At 34.1% G+C, this 19,319-nt stretch overlaps 1 protein-coding gene across 1 annotated transcript; it reads left to right on the top strand.

Annotated features, from left to right (window-relative positions):
- The first annotated feature begins 4,526 nt into the window (after window positions 1–4,526).
- Window positions 4,527–18,995, top strand: LOC106768703 (SNARE-interacting protein KEULE). Its single transcript, XM_014653976.2, has 22 exons — window positions 4,527–4,699; window positions 4,841–5,008; window positions 7,205–7,263; window positions 8,803–8,884; window positions 10,104–10,182; window positions 11,005–11,055; window positions 11,148–11,244; window positions 11,342–11,374; window positions 13,417–13,542; window positions 13,656–13,847; window positions 13,940–14,023; window positions 14,105–14,203; window positions 14,315–14,391; window positions 15,515–15,611; window positions 16,501–16,626; window positions 16,752–16,847; window positions 16,974–17,093; window positions 17,173–17,250; window positions 17,653–17,846; window positions 18,111–18,201; window positions 18,287–18,376; window positions 18,465–18,995. Exons 2-22 carry the CDS (start codon window positions 4,930–4,932, stop codon window positions 18,516–18,518), a joined length of 2,004 nt encoding a protein of 667 aa, XP_014509462.1. The 5' UTR covers window positions 4,527–4,699; window positions 4,841–4,929; the 3' UTR covers window positions 18,519–18,995.
- Window positions 18,996–19,319: the final 324 nt, after the last annotated feature.

The raw sequence follows: 19,319 nt of genomic DNA, 5'->3' as shown, positions 1-19,319 counted from the left end.
TTTTTTGACACCATTTTGACACTGCACACGTGTCAAAATGTGATTGGACGATTTTAAATTAAAAAAGTTGAGGCAGGGATATATTTGGAAGAGAAAAACCAAAGTTTGTTTTTTTAATTTGAAATCGTCCAACCACATTTTGACACATGTGCAGTGTCCAAATGGTGTCAAAAAATGGTGTAAAAATATAATTTTCCAAAACTTAACCCATGGTCTCCCATCATTCTCTCGTGAACCACCACTCATTATTCTTTTTCCCTTTTGGTCTCACTTTCCTCACCCACACACTCTACTACATTCCTTCCTCACACTTTCATAAACTACCCCTGCCATACGTAAATATATTATCAATCCCATCTCTACTCTGTTTCCTCTCCTGCACAAAACATACACTACCCATTCTTCTTCTCTTTTCCCCACTAACCTTTATTTCACTTTCTCTCTACAGGGACTTAACCTCTCCCCCTTGTTACATGTACTATAGACTCCATCCAAACAACCCCACTCATAAAACCTTTCCAACCCAACCTAAGCATCAAACTCTCATAGTTCTTTCCCAAAGTTATCCTATAACCACTTCCATTTTCTTTTCCATTCTCTCTAGCTCAACCTTTCACAGACTTAAACAACCCATAATCACCCATGGACACTCAAAGCTTACAAGAATACTCANGCACCCGAGACCAACCCAAACACACTTCATCTCCTTTGTAGCTTCCTAGAGTCAACAACTCCTTCCACGAAATACTTAAAATCCAACCTATGCAGCACCCATCATTTTATTTCCNAAAGCTAGTGATACTACCCTTTGAACATACCATACCAACACCCCAAAACCCTTCATCCACGGTAAGCAGGCATTAAATGAACATCACAACATCTAAAGACCAAAATAAATTATAAAAGCAAGTGTTCATCACAAATCACACTTACTCGAAAGCAAACGTGATCACTTCCTTTGCCAAAAAGAAGTTCCCAAATACACATCAAATACAACATACAACCAGAAAAGAATAATTCTACACATATAAGAAAAATTTCTAACAGCTCCCCTTACACATATATCCACCTTGCAGCACCTACTTTTTCCTGGCTCACATCGTTCAAGAGACCCAATCTTTCTCACAAAACCATCCAAAATAAAATCCAAAATAGTACAACAGTACAAAATACAACATGCATACATTTTCAAATCAAATTCAAGTAATAAATTTAAAGAAAAGTGACTATCTCCCCTTACCTGGAAAAATCAACAGTAAGTTGATTGAAGACGCCCTAACAGTACCCCTAGCACGGCGACACGTTCACAGGATCGATACGAAACGAAGAAACTAATCGGTTCAAAGTATAGCCCTTGACACCATGAACGCTTAGGCACCTTCAAACCAAAGATTAAATGGTTCAGTGAAGAGATATTTTAGAGAGAAGGTGGAGCTAGGTTAGAGAGAAGGCAGAGTATTTGGGGTTTCTTATGTTTCTAGAGAGAGAAAGGAAAAGTAGCAAATGAGAATCTGCCTTTTAGAAAACCCCTTCCTAAGGCCATTTACCTTTAGTCTCATGGGCTGGGCTGCCTCCACTTAAGCCCAATGACTTATTTTTTTTCTTGGTCCTTACATAATGAGTAATTGTTTGAAATCAAAAGAATAATTACTAACATGATTAGATATAATAAACAAATATTTAAATTTTAAAAGTAATAGTTAAAAGAGTAAAATTAGAAAGAAAGTAAAAAACACTAAAGAGGTGTATCACTGATTATACATATAGATAAATAGTGGTATTAGAGAAGAGTATTGCGTACAGAGTTTTCCTCCCACAGTTCCTTTTATTCTCTCTAAAAATTTCTAGGTTAGTCTCACTTTAAAAAGTAAATAGTTATGTTGTCTCCTCATAATTGAGAATAAATAGTTATATCCTAGGACTAACACATAACATAGATAATTCCTTAGAAATACATTGCAATTTTACATGTTTTGTAATTGACGTAAATGTGTGAATTTTGGATAACAGTGGGCACCAAATTGTTGCCTAAAAACATGCAAGCTCATGGTAACCAATTGTCATTGTCTACTTTTCAAAAAATATAGAAATTAACATAGCAATTGGTTGGACAAACAGGTGGAAAATGTAAAAATTGTTGGTAGATCTTGAGTTGAATTGATTTAAATTTCACCACTAATCCCCACTTTTTGGTTGTTGGATCATGTACATGAAACTTGTTGGTCAAACCGACGAATGGAAGAACCACAAAAGCAAGAATGAATGTAAAAAAGGAAATATTGAGCAAAGATTGATGTTGCCGCTGGGGTGCAGCTGGGGCAAAGATGAATGTAAATCGACAGGGACGTATTCATCAGTATGCGCATTGTTACCGTCGCCAACTCTTTTAAATCACTCCGCAACCTCCACGTTCTCAGAGTCACCTCTTTTGCCCGCTTTAGTTCAAGGGTAAGCCAAACATCTCTTCTAATTTTCTTATTATCATTCTTCAATTCCATACTTATGATGACAAAAACGATGATCAATTATTGTGTATTTTCCCACGAACAAACAGTAGTTTGAAACACAACCACGCAACGCCACCTATTCACCGGATAATGATCACACAGTTGGAAAATCAACGCTGGCGATGGACCTCGCCTCTCTACTCGAGGAACCGAAGCCGAAACCGAAACCCAGGAGTCGGATGGAGCTTAAGCGGTTTTTTGAGCTCCGAATAAAAAAACGGGCCAAGGAGCAACACACCAATGGCAAGTTCCACGACCTTATGAAAATTATGATTTCCAATGCAGAAACTTTTCGCGATGCTTGCAACTGCATTAGGATCAACTCGAACACCCTGGACGCGACTTCGAGTTCGAGCCACGACGCTTCATTTTTGGATGACCTAGCTGAAGAGCTCGGGAAAGGGGATTTCGACGTGTCTGCAAATACGACGTCGTTCTCGATGAGGAGAGGTTTTATGAACAAAGAGATATTAGTGTTTCCCAATTCGAGGTTGTGGTTGTGCTGGAAGCGATGAGAATAGCTCTGGAGGTTGTATACAAGCCACACTTCTCGAAGATCTCGCACGGCTGCCGGAGCGGGAGGGGTTGTGCCGCTGCGTTCAAGGCATTTTTTCATATGTCAACATCATTTAATTAAAACATCATTTAATGACAAATCGATGTATATGACATATTTTCTAAATGTTTTTTCATAAGGCGACTACATAATGTTATACCGTTTATGTATGAGAGAGTTTAGCCGCTTTATCATTTAATTAGGTGTATGTATTGCATTTCAGACTTTATTTGTTAAATATAATAACTTTAAACATTTCTTATATTGTTTAGTGTTTTAGAGAAACCATTATATTGACAAATATTTATTTTATTTAATATTATCTTTTAATATATTCAATTGTCCATAACCTATTTTTTTATAAGTAATATTTTGTTACATTCTACAATCCATTTGAGTATTCTTTGATAAACCTCAAAACATAGATTGCTAAAGTGTCTAGTTTATATAGACAATTTTCTCTCAGCATTATAAATATTTTAAATTATTATGTAATTATTTAAATTAAAAAAAATTTCCTAAAATGACACAAAACTAAATATAGTTTTTTTATTATGAATAATGCTTTAATTTTAAAAATAGTAATTAAGAGTAAAATTAGAAAAGAAAAGACATATATGTGTGTATCTCAGAGTTTGGAATGGGAAGGGAGCCGTGACTTATCAATTAAGATTGCAAAGATGTGTAATGTTGTTTATTAGAGATATATAGTTCATTGCCACTACGCAGACATGGAAAAAGTTGTTATGGTTAAAGAATTCATGGTAGGAGTTTGGTTTTGTACATAACAACTATTCATAATCTGTTGATAGTCAAAGTGCTATTAAGTAAGAATGTAATTTTTCATTCTAGATCTAAACATTTTGATATGAAATATCATTGAATATGTAATTCTCTGAATGTTAAGTTGTGGAGGTTAAATAAAATTTATATAGATGACAATATTGACAATGTTGATGATAAGATGAATAAGATTTGTTATGAATTGACCATCTCCTTCATGTATAAAAATAATAAAAAACATTAATAATCAAGAGATCTTATTTTTATTTACGTTTTTTTATTCTTATAATCCAAACAATCTTATTTCTTTTTCTTAATATATTTTCATCATCAAAAGAAGCTTACACATAACTGAGTTTTCAGTCTTCGTCAATTTTTGAAGGATAAATTAAATATATACTTACGAAATTACTGTTTAAACTTGCTGGACTTACGAAATTAGTAATTCTGTACCATTTCCGTACCCTACATTTTCTCAAAAAAGAAAACTAGAAAACGAAATGTCCACGCAGAAAAGAAAAAGGTTGTTGAGATGTTAAACGATGAGATGAGATAGGATGAGCAATCATATATTTTTTTTCCCTAAAAATATTAACAAATTGGGTAAAAAGTAAACGAATGCGACGATAACAAGGGAGGCAGTTGTACACCGAGGCGCATGATAGCAAATGAGTTGGCGTTGGGGGTGGGTCCCACTGGCGGTTCAGCAACATGCGGTTCCGGTTCAGGACCTCGTCCTCAATCGGTCCACTCCGCTTCTGCGAAATTTCTTCGTCTCTCACCCTCGCCTTCTCGAATTGGAACTCCTTCAACCTTTGCACCGTTCAACACGTCATGCTCTCTTCAACTCTCGGTAATGCCGTTGCTTTGCTTCTATTTATAATTCTTCTTGTGAATTAGTTCCTCCGGTTTCCCTGTTTCCTTTCCCTCGCCGTTTCCATTTTAGTGAAATTGAACAAACCGTTTCCGTTTCTCCTGCTTTCTGTGCTCGCAGCCTGATCAGCTTCTCCGATTTGCCGGCGATCTCCCTCCGTTTGCGATCGATCAACGATTGAGGTTTAGGACACAGAGTCAGAGGTCGAAATGTCCGTGTCGGATTCCGATTCCTCCTCCTCCTCGTATGGCGCTGACCACAAAAGCCTAAAACAAGTTAGCCGCGAGCGTAAGTATCTCTCCCTTCTCTTAGTTAATTTGATTCCCAATTCCATTCTCTCATCAATTCACATTAAGTTCCGAATCGCTTCAAGTATCTGTTAGCTAGTAGAACTTTTCTTTTTTGTTTGGCTGTCTTTTTCGCTTTTGGTTTTGTAAAGGAGGTTATATGGTGTTTGTTCATTGCGTATTTTGTTACTCGTTGGTTCTGATCTCGGTGAATGCAAATACAATTTGCTCTTGCTGTATGTTCTATTATTTTTGGGAGTGTTATCAGCTAAATGACAGAGTAAGTGAATGCAAGTCAGCAGCTGGTGCGTTATGGGAACTCTGCGAAGATTGTACTTATAGGGGATCGGAATCTGCTCGAGAGCCATTAGTATTTAGTTTCTACAATTTTCTTAACTGGGATGAAAGTCGCTGCTTTTCTTTTCACCGATGATTTTACCCAAGCTGCAAGAAATAGGAGGTTAATGCTAGTAGTCTCTTCGATACGATGTTCTCCTAAGTGAATGTAGAAGCCAGTTGTCAAAGGATATTGCAACGGATATTATTAAGAATCGGACTTCTACATGTGAGAGTAGTATGCTGTGTTATAATATGCACAGAATCATGGAAATATGGCAGACAGAAATGATCTTTATGATTTGTTGTGTTAAAAATAGGAACCATTTGAAGCTCCTTTTTGTTTGGGGAACTCCATCAACGTATCTTTTTTTTAAGCTGCACTGGTCTGAATAGCTTTGCTTTATATTTGACCGTATTTCTTATTGGATATTAAAATTTGTACTTTTGAGTTCTTTGGGATGTACACTTGGAAGCAAAATTCTGGTTCTTAATTCCTTCCCGTAATCTCCTTTTAGAAATTTATGCTCACCTTTGTATGCAAAGTATTTCTTTGTTGGTTTTTGTTGAACTCACTGACTTCTCTCTAAATGTTGATGTTATGTGTTTTTGCTTCAGTTTGAGACTTGTAGCCATTTATCTTTATGCTGTCTAGCTGCCCGATATTTGTTGTTTAGGTTGTTTGGTAGTTTTTGTTCAAAGCTGGATCCGTTGATTGAATTTGGAGCACTTTTTGAAATGACATATCAGGGATTTTGGGAAAACTGAAGAGTGAGTTTTTTGGGCAGGTAGGTGAGAGTAGTAGAAATTAGAATTTTAAGATGGCTTATGTTACAAAATGAATATAGGTGATTACAAGAAAATATTGGTGTAGTATTACTGAGTCCTGAACACCAGTTACAGTGCTTTGAACACCTACAAAGAAGGACACTGGAAGCACCAGTAAGGAGAGTAGGGTGCAAGGTTTGTAATCCTCTGAAAAAGGAATAGACAAAGACTAATTAGGGGAAGTTAATAACAGTAATCTCATTGTAAATGGTATCAATTTGGTCTTTAATTGGGTTGAATTGTGTCATGTGGTCCATGTAGCAGACTCGCTTAGTGGGATAAGGCTATTATTGTAGTGTGTATCTTGATGCTTGCGTTAAGAGAGGAATGATAGAGTTTTGGGATAATTTCTTGCTATTAACCATTTTGTCTCAATGGAGCAAAGAGCTTGTCTGAATCTTGGCTACACTGCCACGTTAATTTTTTTTTACCTTAAATTGCTTTGGAATGTGTGTTTTGTATCCATTCAAGATAGAAGTGGTCTTCCTTATTCCTAGTGTCCTTATGGTATGCAGATCATAATTATTTTAAAGGGGTCCTTTTAGCAAACATGTACAGAAACTACAAGCTTTGGGTAATCTATGTGTCTTTCTTTTTTGTTAGCCTTTTATTCTTTTCATTTCTTTAGTTTATCATCATTTTTGTTTGTTCTTGTGCATCACATTTATTGTCTAACTGTACATCTACTCACGTGTCCCTGAAAGAAAGTAAGAGGAAACTACAAGAAGAATGAAATCGCTCGAAATAATGTTTATAAGTTGTTCGAGTTCATGGATCAATCTGATACTGTACATTTAATATAACTCACCAAACTCAATATAGCACCATTTTATCCTTCTAGCTGATATACTGAATAAAAGCTGTAAACTCAATACAGATATTTGAAGTCAGTAATTCATTTGCAAGGATTGCATGTTTTTGTAATTTTTCTTTCTTCGAACATTTTAATTGTAAATTGCTTAAAATTTAGCCTTGACCAGTTGCTTTCTGATCTGATTATTCTTAATTTCTGTTTATGTTAAACTTTCTGCAGGATTGTTACATGAAATGCTCAGGTCAGCAAAAACAGGGGATTCAAAATCTACATGGAAGGTATAAGATGCTGTTAGTTAAATGAATTCTGCCTAAGTTTTTTTTTTTACTTCCCCTTAGATACAGATGGACCATCCTTCTGTCTGTTTCGGCTATAGTTTGGAGTTTCATTCTAGGAACTTTTAGCAGAAATTTCATTTTATGATGCTGATGATTGGACAAGTGGCAGATTTAGCAAATCTAATAAGTATTCCATCTTGTTTGGACAGTCAATTAGCTAAATCATGTGTTTGGAATGGTTTCTCAATTCATTGGATCTATAGCTATGCGCTACATGTCCAAGTAATTATTAGTCATCAGCTTAGCCTAGTTTCAAGTGGGATCATTGTGGAAAATTTATCATTTTTCAGTAAATTTTGTACTAGAATTAACTATTGAGCAGCAGAGTCTGATGACTATGCCTTTTTACTATATCATCTGTTTGCTTTAGCCAAAAATAAGAGGAATGATTTTGCAAGGAAAAAAGGGAAAATCGTCACATTTGAAATCTTTCATCATTTGGTATTGTCAAAGTATAAAGGGTAAAGAAAATGTTATGGACGCCACATAAAAAAAAGTGTTTCTTTCTAAATAGAAAGAAAAGCGTATGAAAGCTTCTGGAGATTAAAGACTGCAAAAGGCTTATTTGTATCACAAATAATTTTTTTTATTTAGAGCTTTTATGTCATTTTACCCATTTTGTCCGTTCACGTCCTATACAAATCATACAGGAGGAATTCATTTTTTTCACTCCTTTTCTTTTCTCTCACTTTCTTTTTTAAAGTGAGGTTTACATTTACTTATGTTATAATTTGTCCTTATCTCTAGTCAATATGAGATTTCAAACATATATGTTGATTTTGTTCCTTATTATTGTGTCTTTTCTTCATTATACATAAGAATACTCATGTGTACAAAACACACAAAATTCATTATATTCCTTCTTGGCTTCTCTCTTCTTAACATGGTATTAATCTCTTTTGTCACTAATGTTTTAAACAATGACATTTAGCAGTTTATTGGGATGAGCTCTTTATTGTCTTTAATTTACCACTGCTGTAGAGTAAATAATAATTTTTTGGGATTTCTTTTACGTGTTTCTACTCGGTGTACTCTCCTTGTTATGTATGTAGAGTGGTTTTATAACTTTGTAGTGTTCTTTCCTTTTAATGTATTTTTCTCTTATGCCTTGGTATAGGAGTGTTAAATTTTGAAACTATTCATGAACTTTTATTAGACAGCATAATCTTTTGCGATAGTTGGTTTCATTACATGGCATTCGAGTGATGATGAAGTGGTCTAGAGTTTGATTGGTCTTGTGCAATTTTCATGCTTGAAGCTTAAAAGACCATAGTGCATGGGATTGCGTTGGATGTAAAACCATGCATGGGCCTTCTAATAATATAAGCTTTTGGGATTCTTGGTTCTTCACAGGGAGAATGACTTTTAATCCACACATTTGTTTCTTTTTCAAGGAACCTGCTTGAGCTTGAAAATGACTAAAACATCATGCTTCATTTGTTTACAGTCTTGTAAGGTTCATGAACTGCTTGTCTGCAGGTACTAATAATGGACAAACTCACTGTAAAGATAATGTCTCATTCTTGCAAGATGGCTGATATCACTGATGAAGGCGTGTCATGTAAGAATCAAAAGTTTGATTTACCATTTTTGTTCTGTCCAATGTCAGGGAAAGACCTATTAATTTTCTACGATTTGGGTTTAATAGCATGGTTGTTGAGTTATTCTCTGATATTCAAATGTAAATTTTTTATTTATACTCCAAAGAATGCAATCTGAATATATGCTATTCAAGTTGTTAAATGTGGTTAATTTTCTGTTAAAAGAAAAAGTTACCTAAACAAAAAGAGTTAGTAAAAAGAACAGTTGTTTCCTTTTTAGCTTCAGGATTTTGAGTCTACCAGTAATGACGAGACTGGTAAAGTGGTAAATATATAGATAACAGGGTGATTCCATGTTCTTCTATTGTATTCATCTTGTAGAAAAATAATATAATTATAAAGGAAGGAATGTGATTGCACCCTTTACCTTGTTCAATTATGTGTGATATGATTCCTTTTTATATGACATTTGAACTGTGGGAGAAATCTGATCCTTCACGTACTAATATCTGCTATTACTTGTCATAACTGTTAGAGGTCTTTGATTGGCAGAAAGAAACGCAGAGGAAGTGGTTTCTGTTCTCTTTTCTTTTTGGAATTTATTGGGAGTTCTAATTGACTATTTATTTTTAGCCATTGCTTTTAAAATTGTTTTTGGAAGTGAGAATGGAATGGAAAGGAAATATATGAAATAAAATGGAAAGGGAACGGAAAAAATGAAATGGAATGGAGTTGCCTTCCCTTTGTTTGGATAATTAACCAGACAAGAAAAGAAAAGTTAAAGGGGTTGTAAAGTTTTAATACAACCATTATAAAAGTTTAATTAATTATACTTTGGCTCACATTCCAATTTTGTGGGGAATGTAGTTTAACAGATTCACTGTATTACATTCCCCTTCACAAATTTTCTAACTTCTGAACAAGGGGATTGATTTCCTTTTCATTCAGCATTAACTGTCTCTGATTTTAAGATTTGATGCTATTTTTGTGCCTTCAGAAATTTAATTGTAAAATTGATGTTTCCACCTTTGTTAAACTTGCAGCTTTTGTGCTTTAATTACACTTCTTGTTCAGCTATATGTTTTAATGAACTTCAATCATTCCGTGAAAGAACTATTTTTCTTAGCTATCAATATTGGATTTAATTAACATGTTTATGGAAGATAATTATTTCGTAACCTATATTTTGCATCACTAGTTTTAATTCTTTAATGGTGTAATATGTTTTTATATTTGCAGTGGTTGAAGACATATACAAGCGAAGGCAGCCGTTGCCCGCCATGGATGCTATATACTTCATACAGCCAACAAGAGAGAAGTACTTGTCCTTTATCTCATGTTTGTGGTGACATATATACTGATTTTTGTCTTTGATTAATTTGAGGTTGCTCATGGATCAAAAACACAATAGAAGAGGACCTAGAAGTTGGTTCTTTTATTGGTCTGGCATGGTTGCTTTTTGCATGATTTCTGTTAGTTCTACAGGAAAAGTTAAAGTTCCTCATGCTGAAGGTTATTGTTTGGCAACATGTAAAAAGTACTTGTACAAAAGAGATTTTGCGTTGATACTGGCCAAGAAAACAAATGGACAGATTTTGTTGTTGATAATTTTCAGTTTTAGGATTAATGTACTGAAAATATGTAGTTAATTTTGTGGTGCATGTCTATTTTGGTATGTATGTTTCAGTGTTTCTTTTGAAGTATGTCTGTAATGTCTATACATATGCAGTTTCAAAGTTATTTTTGTTAGCGTAACTTTGAATCTCTTGGTTGAAAATAAAATCTCAGTGGTCATAGGTTCCTAAGTTTGAGAGTATTATTTTTTTTCCTATAGTCTCTTGCAATTAACTCTTTATTTTATTCTTTATTTCATGAATTATACGGTGTTTTTTTCTCTTATCTACAAAATGTATCATTTAAACATAACTATTTTATTGTTATTCTTTCCACCACTCTGTCACTTTCTCTCCCTTTTTTACTTATGAGCAAATATACAAGTTAAAATGAAAAATATTCTTAGCTTTCGTGGCTGTAAAATGGCTTGATTCAGCTTTGGTTGTGGTTTTAGTTAACCTATACGCAGTATGCTTTTGTGAATTGTTCCATGCCTAATGATTTCTTTGTTCATTTTTGTTGGCAGCATAATTATGTTTCTGTCAGACATGTCTGGAAGGAAACCCTTGTACAGGAAGTATGTGACCTTTATACATCTCCAGTGAGTGCAAGTTCATATTGACATTTGCTAATTGGTTTTCAATCCTATTTTATTCTGGATTCTTGTAGGGCATTTGTTTTCTTTAGTTCACCTATTGCCAGAGAATTGGTTATGGAAATTAAAAAAGATGCACAGGTGTTGCCTCGAATAGGTGCTCTAAGAGAGGTGAGATTTTTTTTTTTTGGGTCTACATGGAACTTGAATTTTCCCCCAAATATTCAAAATTTTCTTATTGTCATTTTGTGACCTCATTTCAATGCAGATGAACTTGGAATATTTTACCATAGACACTCAGGTATGTGGTTGTGCATTAGTAGGCAATTTCACTGCTTGATCACCGTGGTCTTCGATAACAGTCATTGCGTAATCACTTTTCAAATGAATAAAATACTGTCCTTTTGTCTTCTTTGGGATTAGATAAAAGAATTGAAAAGCTGTATTTTCTGATTGATTGATGTGTACAGGTGCTACCCAACTATATAGATAAACTTATAAGGTTAGTTGACATAAGGAAAAGATTCAGCTAATCTAAAGTTGGACAAGTAGAGAGACATTGAGCTGAAACCGTGTGTTTCTGAGACTGCTTTCTTTATATAGAGAGGACGAAATGAATATAATAAACAAAGGAGATATGTCATCCTCGAATAATAAAGATATAATACATGCATAAATAAAAATATTCCTAATAATACACATATAATTCATATATTCTGAAAGATTGTAAAATATATTCCTGATTATAAAAGATGTGTGCACAGCATCTCAATGTTCTTGATGAGGAGAGTTGAAGAATTGACTTACTAGGCTCATTGTAGTGACAATATCTAGAAGAGTTATAGTGAGGTAATTTAGCTTACCAACTAATTGTTTGGCAACAACTTTGTCCACAAATTTGTGTGTATTCTTCCTTTGGCAACCAAGTGAGCTTTATAGCGAGCAATTTTGACATTAGGTTCTGTTTTAAGAGTGTACAATAACTAACATCCAAAAATTGATTCCCCAGTTGGAAAAGGAACCGATTCCAGAATACCACTAATAAAGCTTCATGTGGAAACTTAGGAATAGGAATAAAAGATAACAATGACATATTTCTAGACGATGTGTGATCTCTAAAATACCCTTTTATGTCAAGGGATAAATATCTTGAATGTGAGACTATTTATTCGTAAGTGGTTTGATAATGACCAATAGTGTTAACATGATAGACCTAACAAACCTTGGTAGTAGTCGAGCTATAGGAAATTGAGTGGCATTGAGTTGAAATTGTGTGTTTTTGAGACAACACAAGTGCTTATTTATACTGAGAACACGAAATCAATACAATAAATAGAGGAGATATGATATCCTCTAATAATAAAGATATGATAGGGAATTAATAAAAATTCCTAATAATACATATCTAATCTAGATATTCTGATTCTAAAAGATTATAGAAGATACTCTTGATCATAAAAGGTCTGTATCTTATTTATATAATTATAACATTTCTAAATCTGCAACACAACAGTACCAGAATCTGTGCCACATCTGAGCAGTTTCATCGCTTAGTAAGTTTCAAAATATGACACATTGGTACGCAACATGTGTTTGTCCAATTCCACGTAGCCATTGTTAAACTATACTATTAGGAATAGAGTTGATGAACCGAAGCCTGTCTTACTAAGCTGGCATGAGTGCTATCTTTATATTGAGAAAATGGAATCAATACAATAAATACAGGAGATTTGATATTCACAAATAATAAACCTGTGATACGGGAAACGTGTTCCTAATAATACATATATAATCATAATATTCTTGATTATAAAAGATCCACGCCTTATTCCTGTAGTTACAAATCCATGAATGAGAGTGTCAAGTGATGGATCACAATATTCTTAGTTAAGTTGATTAGAATTTGTTAGCTGTAGAAGAAAGCCTTCCTTAGAGTTCAGATACAAAGAAATCCTTTGTATTGGACAGATGAAATATTTTTATTGCTGCATCTGTAACATTATAAGGATTACTCACGGTAAGTAAATAGATGTTTTATCTGAGAAAATTGGAAGTACTATTAGATATTTGAGTTGAAAATCCTATAGTGTATGCAAGTTGGCAATTTCAGTCATTCATGCATATTGCTTTTGCAATATCTCTCCACTAACAGAAACAAATGATTGTAGAGCTACATTGTTGTAACACGAAATTTGTGAAACCAGGTTCTTTCCCTAAAGGAAAATTTATTAACCTTCACAAATGTGCTTTTTAGGATTTATTTGTCAATCTTTTATGTCATCGTCATCCCATTATTCTGTGTCCTCATTCTTTTGCTCGGTATTCTTTGTCATGATAATATAGGGCTTCATTACAAACAATGAAAGAGCTTTAGAGGAGCTATTTGGGGATGAGGAGAATAATCGTAAAGCAGTTGCATGTTTAAATGTGATGGCCACTCGAATTGCTACCGTTTTTGCTTCATTAAGAGTACGTAGTCAATGCTTTGCTCTGTGATAGAAATTCAACAATTGTAATTAATAATCTTTAATTGTTCAAACAAAGATTGATAACCCTTTTATATTATGTAATTATCTTTATAGGAGTTTCCTTTTGTCCGTTTTCGTGCTGCAAAGTCCCTAGATGCAACCACAATGACTACCTTCCATGATCTTATTCCTACAAAACTTGCTGCTGGTGTCTGGGACTGTCTTATGAAATATAAAAAAACTATACCTAATTTTCCTCAGACTGAGACCTGCGAGTTACTCATCATTGATAGAACAATCGATCAGGTTTCTTATCTCCATTTTCCTGTCATGTAAATGTATTTTCAATAAAATGTTATCATATTGCTTATAACAGGGATGCTGTTCTGGATATGTAGATTGCTCCCGTGATACATGAATGGACATATGATGCCATGTGCCATGATCTGTTGAATATGGACGGAAATAAATTTGTTCATGAGGTATTCTACAATTTCAATTTTCCCCTCTGAATTGTTATGTTCACTTTCTTGTTATGAACGTATATCTACTGTATTCTTAAGGTTCCTAGCAAGACTGGTGGTCCACCTGAGCGAAAAGAGGTTCTCTTGGAGGATCATGATCCTATATGGGTTGAACTTCGTCATGCACATATTGCAGATGTATGTTCTGCTTTCATTATTTGGTGTTTGTAGTGTTGGCTTTATTGTTTACTATTTAGGGTTCATGTCTTCTATTTACCAATTAGTAACATGATATTGATGGCTTTGCAGGCTAGTGAACGACTGCATGAGAAGATGACCAACTTCATTTCAAAGAACAAAGCTGCACAAATCCAACATGGTTCGAGGTCAGTCCTAATTTTGTAGGAATTTTTCATTATTGATATATTGTGATCTAAGAGTATATTGATTTTCACCTAATTGTACTACTTCTGTAAAATATAGTCTAATTTTGTAATTCTTTTCCAGAGATTTTTATGAGTTGTGGCAATATGAAAATTTTGTTGTTTTTGATGCATAATGGTCTAGCCATGTTAGAAAGAAACTCTTCTTTGTCTTTTTTGTGCGTGCTGCTAAGGCACATACCAGTGTGTTGATGCTTCTGTTTACCTATCAGTTAAATATTAGAGTCAGTAGTCGCACCTCTACTTACTACAAATATCACATTTCAATACCATTTCACAATGATATTTAGACCATGCGAGTGTATAATTTGACCAGTTCGAACTTGCTTAGCCGCTGTCCAAAATGTGGGTTGAATTGAAGTTCTAAGAGAAATACCTTGGTCACGTCTTGAATTTCCCATTGGACATTCAATCCCTTTTTATTTTCTTTTACTGTTATTATTTTTTCACTCAAGCAGTTTTATCCAACATTATGAATATCTGAATTGTATTTTGGCACGGCCGAGTTGCACAATTTAAAACTTTATCATGAATGTCTAATAAAATAATTGTTGGAGAGAGGAAAAGTCTAAGTTGAAAAGTAAACAGGAAACTAACAAAACTCTAATTTTCACCTTTCTTCATTCGTGAATAGCTTCTATAAAATCACATTTGTACCATTTATAGCATTTTTCTTATATTTTTATATCAGTTGACACACCTCTTCGTGCATGAGCTCCTTGAGAAAAACATGGAGACTATACAAGCCCACTTTACCTTTTGTTAAGAATCAGTTTTTCTGTTTCGAAGAATAGGGATGGATGGATCAAACTTGTGACCACTTGCTCATAAAGGATTTGATACCAATCAAGGAAGGACCTATTCTTCTAAAAGCTAACATATACTGTACTGTAGTGTAAAATGGTCAAGTCCTTGATTTGAAAAATAACCTGACGCGTACTGATTTTCTTGCTTAAATAGTTTAGCCATTGTAAAATTTAACTAAGCCTAGATCTGTTTTTAATCTATTTATTCATTATCTGGTTGTTGTCATCATAAACTTCACACAACTTTGCATTTCATTTAGAGGTAGTGGTGAAATGTCGACAAGAGACTTACAGAAGATGGTTCAAGCACTTCCACAATACAGTGAGCAAATCGACAAGCTCTCCCTCCATGTAGAGGTTAGTTCTGCTGTAATGCAATCAATGATGTCCTCTCCAAACAATACTATTGTTACATGATATATTTGCTTTTTAAAAAGAATGTGTTATCTTCACTTGAAAGCTCCGCAAGAGACTTTCTAAGGTGTGCTAATGTATACCTTTTGGAAATTTTATTTTACACGTAGGTAATACCATGTTTTAGTTGCATAAGTTTGTTGGGCATTTTCTAGAGTTTGCTTTTGCCCTTATTACCACCTCCCTGTTTAGAGAAAGAAAAAGAAAGAAAAGGAAAGTGTTCCCGTAAGTAATGGCCTTTATTTATTTATGTTGAGGGCATGAGACGAGTGGCCCAAACAATGGACAAAATTTGGGTGATATTATTGGGGACTAGATCAAAATTTAAGAATTTTACACAGACAAAAAACATTTAACGCTATCCAAGTTAATCATTTCCTTTGTAATATTTGTATCTATATGCAACAGCATAGAAGAAAAAGGTAACCTTTATTTGACAATTTCATAATTAATTTCTATTTTGAAAGCATTAAGTTGTTTCCCAATCTATCTAGAGCTAAAAGTGTGAACATTTTACAGTATTGCTTAAAACTTGATGTCTATTCAAAATTTCAGTTGTTATCTTGCAGTAAATAAATGAAGCAATAATCTTATGCTCGCCAGGATATCCTCCTAACATTAAGATTATGGTCAAAGAGCCCCCACCCCCACAATACCCTTCTGCATAATATTTGCTAAGTTTAGATATCTGCCTATTTCTGATTTTTTTTTTCCTTTCAGATTTTGCCATTAGATTTTAATTTGTTAAATGCATTTATCTTATTATAATAGTGGAGTGGATTATGATCATGAGTTTCATACGTGTGTATGAATGATGAGCTTCTTTGGCCAGATTGCAGGAAAAATTAACAGAATTATTAGGGAGTCAGGACTTCGGGAACTTGGGCAGCTGGAGCAAGATCTTGTTTTTGGAGATGCAGGAATGAAAGAAGTGATCAAATTTTTGACTACAAATGAAGTAAGTAAGATGTTAAATAAAAAGGGTTTACCTTCTACTATGTTAGTGGACGGGATAAGGATGTTTTTACTGTTGAAAAATGGGCGTGAAATTAGAAATAAAACGTTGCTTTTCATTTAATGCAGGATACAACTCGTGAAAATAAGTTACGCCTGTTAATGATTCTCGCGTCCATTTATCCTGAGAAATTTGAGGGTGAAAAGGGTCTGAATTTGATGAAGGTACAGTTTATTTAGATTTGGCGTCAACTATTGCCTCCTGCTGTTCATTTAATGACAAATAATAAACACTGTTCATCAATGATGGTACTGTGCAATATTCTTGTAACCTTTCATATGCTTTTGCAGGTAGCAAAGTTGACAGACGATGATGCGATTGCCATAAATAATTTGAGAATGCTTGAGGGAGAACCTGATACCAAAAAGACTTCGATAAGTTCTTTTGCTCTGAAGTTTGATATGCACAAGGTAAAGGTAATTTATAGTTTAAATTGTGTGATTTTTCAGTGATAAGTTATTTCTTTAAAGTGTTTCTTTATATTGTCAGAAAAAGCGTGCAGCAAGAAAAGATCGTTCTGGTGAAGAGGAGACATGGCAGTTATCACGTTTTTATCCCATAATAGAGGTATGGAATGAGTTGAAAATTTTCCCCACATAAAATGTATTACTTTTTAAAATTTTATGGGGAGGATGTAAGACTAGGGTTGAACAATCTTCTTTCCTTATTTATTTATGAACTTTTGGCATGATAGGTGAGCGTATGATTTTTTTCTAAGGCCTAAAGGATCAGATGTAGTTGGTTATTTAAGTATTTCTACAAGCCAGGTTTTGAACAGAAAGGGTACTTACTCAGCTATTGGTTATTTTCTATTATGCCTCACGGTCTGAGTCTCACCGTAATATTAAGAAAATGAAGGACACCATATTTTCATGCTATGATATTTTATAATGTTATCTTTCATGATTTGGTTGGCTGATGTTAAAACTTTCAGAGCCTCGTGGTGACTGAATGGTTCACATTTTTCAGGAACTCATAGAAAAAGTTAGCAAAAATGAATTATCGAAACTGGACTATCCTTGTCTAAATGACCCAAGTCCAACTTTCCATGGTACACCATTAGCTGGACCAATAACTCACAATCCTCCTGCTCATTCTATGAGATCAAGGCGCACACCAACTTGGGCTAAACCTAGAGGCTCTGATGATGATGGATATTCAAGGTTTTACTTTCCTTTCCTTATTACAAGTCAGGAATATGAATAGTTTAATGAAATCAGTTAATTTTTTTACTCTTCGTTTATGAACCCTGGTCTCTTTTTGCCACCACCGTATTCTTCCCGTCTTCTGAGCTCTGAACTTGTGTTAGATACGAGTTTGCTATTAGATGATATGTGAAGGATTAATGATTTTCTGTTGGAATTGCAAACTAGAATCTACCTTTTCAAAGCTCAAATTAATTGTAATCTTTTTCTGTTGGCCTATAGCGATCCGGTGTTAAGACACGCATCCAGTGATTTCAAGAAGATGGGGCAACGAATATTTATATTCATTGTTGGTGGAGCGACCAGATCTGAGGTTTGAACAGTACTTTGATAAAAAAAATTGTTTTCACTCTTTTTCCTTTCAGTTTTTCTGGTCTGATGTGGTGTTTAATCATCAGCTTAGGACTTGTCACAAGCTTACTGGTAAGCTGAGGAGGGAAGTTATTCTGGGCTCGTCTAGTATTGATGATCCTGCACAATATATTACGGTATTGAAGTGTTTACCTTTTTCTTCAAGTGAAGAGTGTTCCTTGTATTGCAATTTTGTATAATCGTATACCGCCTTTCGTCTTGTAGAAATTGAAGATGCTAACAGCACAGGAACCTTCATTGGATGATCTCCATATTTGACTTAGCAGATTCACTGGGAGATGATCTTCTGCTTGTCTAATGTACCTGTTGTAACCATATTGTTTATTCTTTTAATGTAACAAATTCTTTGGACATTTGAGCTGTGGTATAGCCAAGCCACGGACTGTTAAAAAATGTGCATATGTTAGGAATTTTCATTGGTTAGAAACAATTTGTTTTTGAAAAGAATTCTGGTAAATGCTATTCCTTGGAGCCACACCTTTGTTAAATAGTCATTTACAATAATTAGTTGCATTCGATACCGAAAAGGGAGTTTGTTCCTTCACTCGGCGTATTTTTTGGGTCACCTGAAAAACCTATTTCAAGATAAAAGGCAGGTGATTCAAGAAATATGTGCGGTGCAGGCTAGTTGAGTTCTACCAAAAACATATCTCTGATTTATTTTCAGACATGTAAGTCTTTACTTGTATGCAGATAAAAATAAATAAATAAAAGTTACTCGGAGTATTCAAGATATTCGACCCTGTCTTCTTTAGGGTCGGTAGAAAAGTTATGATATTTATACTATAAATAGGTCAGGAATAAGTGCTTCCTAATCATCACAAAAATTAAAATTATTCAGAAAGCTTGAGAAATTTGTTATTTTCATAAGATTTATTTTGATTTGCGTCCTCTACACTAATTATTTTTTACCAACCTGTTTTTAATTATTTGGTGATTTTTTTTAGTCCACAAATAATAAGTATGGTAAATTAATAAAAGAATGGCCGAATATCTTGTGCCTAAAAGGCCTAAGGAATTGATTTTTGGATTTTAATTACAAGTGTTATAATGGTTGAT

This window comes from Vigna radiata, chromosome 7 (assembly GCF_000741045.1).
Source record: "Vigna radiata var. radiata cultivar VC1973A chromosome 7, Vradiata_ver6, whole genome shotgun sequence".
In the NCBI taxonomy this organism is placed as follows: Eukaryota; Viridiplantae; Streptophyta; class Magnoliopsida; order Fabales; family Fabaceae; genus Vigna; species Vigna radiata.
The sequence above is the reverse complement of the archived record's forward strand: the minus strand, read 5'-3'. Positions and strand labels throughout refer to the sequence as shown.